Genomic DNA, 4,940 nt, shown 5'->3' with positions numbered 1-4,940 from the left:
AAAAATTCCCACCCTACGGGATTGTCTTCGATGTTGAAATATCTCTAAAAAATAAAATATAGTTAAGCATGGACAATTGACAGAATTGAAAAATAATTGTGCTAAATATAAGAATTTACCCAACAATCTCGATATATACTCTCCAGGACATGAAATGGCTGCTCCCAAGCCTCGTAATAGGGATTCACATTATCACTCCTCCGTATCAAACATCCAAGGTATGAGCTGAAGTTATTAGCCCATTGTCCGGTTGGAATCCCATTATGTCCCCATCTCACAATTGCTCAAAACCATCCGGTGATAACTTTTTTTTTAAAGTCACTTCCTTGGCGTCCTTTCTTCTGGTAAAGTTTTTCTCCTACAAAAAAGAAATAATAGATATATCAACACTTTTATTTAATCAATCTTAAGCTCTTAGAATTTACTAAAAAAGGAAGAAGAAAAATTATAAGGAAAAGAGAAACCTGAGAATATTATGTTTATTAGATATGGATACAATTATGGAAACATTCAAATTTCAACATTCTGGAATTGATTATGTTTTTTTATTAATAGACTCGGAATTGATTAAGTTTTTTATCAAACTCACCAAATCTTTGTCTGATTTCATTTTTGCATCAGATAAAATCTCATCAATCTATGGGGCCCATTCATCCAATCTTTTTTTCGCAAGCATGTATTTTTCAGTATGCTTGAGTCTGTACCCCTCTGCACATGCTGGTAAGGGCCCGCGATCAATCCCAGGAATGTATGCTCGAAGTATAACTGCAGGATCTGCATATAATGGTATGTGAGTCGGCTCTTCCTCACCCTCACCTATAAAAATAAAAGAAATAAATTATCATTGTGCATATATCATGAATAAAAATACGTAAGTTAAACTAAGTTATACCTGACATCTCTCCTGAACTCGGAGGCTCTTCCTCGGTGGATTGGTCTTGACTGGGGTTAGCTTCGAATAACCTCCTGTTAATATTTTTAGACATCTGCAAGTTGAATAAACATACAAATTAATATAACATAGATGCAAATTGGCTTGGTGAAAATAAAAACAATATGTATTGTTGTGTTACTAAATTTTTCATTTCACATCAAGTTTGTAGGCATCTGCAAGCTGAATATACAAAATAAGATATTAAATATTTATATCGTCCAAAAGGTAATTGAGATACATTGTAGTGATATTAAAGTTTTTATTATACAATTTGCGAACTAAAAAAAGTTACATGAAGACCCGATTACAAATAATTACTGTTTAGCTCCTATTAATGTCTGTGATAATATTTGGAATGTCTGTCCGAGTTGTTGGAGCATCTGTTTCAAACACTACGTTTTGAGGGTACGAGAATTCATCGATCGCTGTATTTGGCTCATTGAAGTTGTTTATATAGCTCTCGTCATCATCTTCATTAGTAGAAGGTTGAATATAAGCCCTAGAATCCTTGTACAAGACAACCCACTCGTCTTTAACTGTAGGATCTTTCACATAGAAACATTGTCCCACCTGAGATGCAAACATGAATTTTTCATCACTATAAATTTCTTTATCGAGATTGACAATTGTAAATCCAAAGGGATCCTTTTGAGTCTTTGTAAAACACCAACGAACCATGAACATCATGTATTTATGTTCATTTGGACCACCATAGCCGTAGAATATCTCCACCACATCTTCTAACCTTCCATAATATGTCATATTATGTTCAACTGGATTCTGATCTCTTCTGTTTGAGAAACATTCCCGTGAGAAGGTAGTCATGACACCACTATTCTGGGTGACCTTCGTATCATCAACCTCCATTGTGTGAAATTTATAATCGTTAACACGATACCCACCATATTGAATTATAGCATAGTAAGGCCGCTTTGCGTGAACCTTCACTTCTTCTGATATTTGATTATTAAGGACAAGTTGTTCCTGGATCTAAATATATACAAAAATAAGCAAACTATTAAATCAATAATTTCTAAGTTTTTTATCAATGAAATACAAATATCGCTAAATTTAACAATACTTACTTCACTATTCAACCAAGCAGGGAATTCCTTCATATGCCTTTCTTTAATGTCATGTACAGCTGTACTACCGGTAACTTCATTCTTAAGTTTTTCCTGATGTTGCCTATTAATGTGCATAAATTTAATTATTATTGTCAAAATAAAAATTTTGTCAAAATAAAAATTAAAGAGTAAATGGTATTAAAAAGTCTTTTTAGATATTTTACCTCCGGTACTCCGAGAAGATTTCAAGATTATTTATAACATATGCATACACTTGATCTAACAATATGTTTGAATAATTTTTGTTCAGCCCGCAAGGATAGAGAACTGTGTACTCCTTATTATCAACGGGTGCTTGAAGTTCAGTTTGTTCCCCTCTCATATAACGAGGGGCAAATAAGAGACACTCGCTTCTCACGTAACTTTCAGCTATTGAACTTTCTGGGCGAGCTCTGTTACGCAATTGACGCTTCAATGAACCCAAATATCTAAAAAAGGAATATTAATCAGATATAGATGTAAAGAAATTTACATTTAATAGATATAAATATTGATAGGTAACGATTAAATTTTTCTAAATACTAACCTCTCTATTGGATACATCCAACGATAATGGACTGGTCCTGCTATTGCAGCCTCCTCCGCGAGATGATGTGTAAGATGAACCATTATTGTGAAAAAAGATGGAGGAAAAAGCATCTCCATTTCACACATTGTTTCGGAAATATTTTCTCCAAGTTTCTCAAAGTCACGGGCGTCTATAACTTTAGAACAAAGCTTTCTGAAAAATCCACAAAAATCAATAATAACCTTCACTGTTTTTTTATTCTGCATAGTACTGCGTAGTGCCACAGGTAGCAATTGATGAAGAAGCACGTGATAATCATGAGTTTTAAGCCCTAATATTTTCCTTTCTTGCACCTGGACATAGTTCGATATGTTTGCGGAGTAACCCTCTGGTAACTTTATTGATTTGAGGACTTGACAAAATGTTTGCATCTCAACTTTCGACATTATAATACGAGACGCAGGCAACTCTAATCGGTCGTTTTCGACATTTTTTGGCTGCAGTTCCTCTCTAATGTTCAATGCAGTTAGATCTCGACGAGCTCGTAGATCATCCTTTGATTTATTAGCATCTTGCAACAGTGTGGACAAAAGATTATCACAAATATTTTTTTCAATGTGCATAACGTCCAAGTTGTGACGTATTTTTAGCTCTTTCCAATAGGGGACTTGAAAATAAATGCTGAATTTTGTCCATCCTGAAGGTAATTTTACGACTTCAGCCCCATCACTCACCACTTGTGCTTGTCTCTTTCGTTTTGGCATCCTTTTGTTAATACGCAAGTTCCTTACTCCAAGTAAATCTTCTTTCGAATAGCGCTTCTTTCCAAACCTGACGGCAGGGAACATCTCAAGCAAATGTACAATCTGATCCCCACGTAATGGACGCGGAGCATCTCTCTTCTCAACAGTATCATCAAAAAACTTGCTCCATTTTTTGGTTCTGTACCTGTGTTTTATGTTCAACCACCTTCTATTAAACCAATAACAAAACTTTCGACTGTGCTGCAGATAAAGACCTTTGAATTCTGGACCACACACTGGACATGCATATGTTCCCTTTGTAGACCAACCTGAAAGATTCGCATAGGCTGGAAAATCATTAATTGTCCATAGTAAAATAGCACGTAGTCTGAAAGACTGCTTTGCATGAGTATCATAAGTCATAACCCCTTCAGTCCAGAGTTGTTTTAACTCATCAATTAGCGGTTCTAAATACACATTTATGTCATTGCCTGGTGCATGCTTGCCTGGTATCAATAATGAAAGTATCATATACGGTTGTTTCATGCAAAGCCAAGGTGGTAAGTTGTAAGGCGTTAATACCACAGGCCATGTAGACCAACCAGAACTCATTATCCCAAATGGATTGAATCCGTCGCTAGACAAACCTAGTCTAACATTCCTGCACTCATTCGCAAACCAAGGAAAAGTTCTATCCATATGCTTCCACGCCTCTGCATCAGCCGGATGTCTGATTTTACCATCATCAGTACGTTCTTCCATGTGCCACCTCATTTGCTTAGCAGTGTCTTTATTCATATACAACCGTTTTAGCCTTGGTATTAAGGGAAAATGACGCAGGACCTTTGCTGGAATCTTCTTTTGCTTAAGCATAGACCTTGTTGTCCCATGTGTTGAATAATTTTTGCGTTGTACCCACCGTGATACTCCACAAATTGGACACTCCTGAAGATCTTTGTTATCCTTATAGTAGAGGATACAATCATTAGGGCATGCGTCAATTTTATTGTAATCAAGTCCTATAACGGAAACAATCTTCTTTGCGTTATCATAATTTTCTGGTATGCTATCTTTTCTATTTGGAATGACTTTTCTCAGCAACACAAGCAACATATTAAAATATTTATCCGCCATTCCGCTAAGAAACTTTATACGCAAAAGACGCAGCATAAATGATAACCTGGTGAACTCGGTACAACCCTCATACAAATCATTTTCATTGTCGTCAATTAATTTCATTATCTGCGCTAGCTCCTCATGATCAGTCACGCCTCCAGCATTTCCTGACTCGTCAGCATCCTAGGCATCTTCAGATTGATCTATATTAGGAACTGTTATCATATCCGCGAGCATCGTATGTGTATCATCTATTCTCGTATCATCTATTCTCCTACCGGATGTACCGGTATCCGCCATCAGTTCCATTTCTTCAAGGCATCCTTCCCCATGAAACATCCAATATTTGTACTCATGAAATCCGGATATTAAGTGTTTTTGTAAATCACTTTTATCCACCAACGCCCTATTTTTACACCAATAGCAGGGACAATACACGACATCACTATTTAACTTCCGTGGGTCTGCCAACGCGTATTGTATGAATTGATTTATTCCATCTTTATATCGAC

At 36.1% G+C, this 4,940-nt stretch overlaps 1 protein-coding gene across 1 annotated transcript; it reads right to left on the bottom strand.

Moving 5' to 3' along the window:
- Positions 638 to 4,446, bottom strand: LOC109841821. Its single transcript, XM_020410758.1, has 6 exons — positions 2,588 to 4,446; positions 2,226 to 2,489; positions 2,020 to 2,122; positions 1,331 to 1,924; positions 893 to 986; positions 638 to 816 (listed from the first exon to the last, which is right to left on the bottom strand). The coding sequence occupies exons 1-6, from the start codon at positions 4,444 to 4,446 to the stop codon at positions 638 to 640; spliced, it is 3,093 nt and encodes a 1,030-aa protein (XP_020266347.1).

Source organism: Asparagus officinalis, chromosome 5 (assembly GCF_001876935.1).
Source record: "Asparagus officinalis chromosome 5, Aspof.V1, whole genome shotgun sequence".
NCBI classification, from domain to species: domain Eukaryota; kingdom Viridiplantae; phylum Streptophyta; class Magnoliopsida; order Asparagales; family Asparagaceae; genus Asparagus; species Asparagus officinalis.
This window is presented reverse-complemented; position numbering and strand designations above follow the sequence as displayed.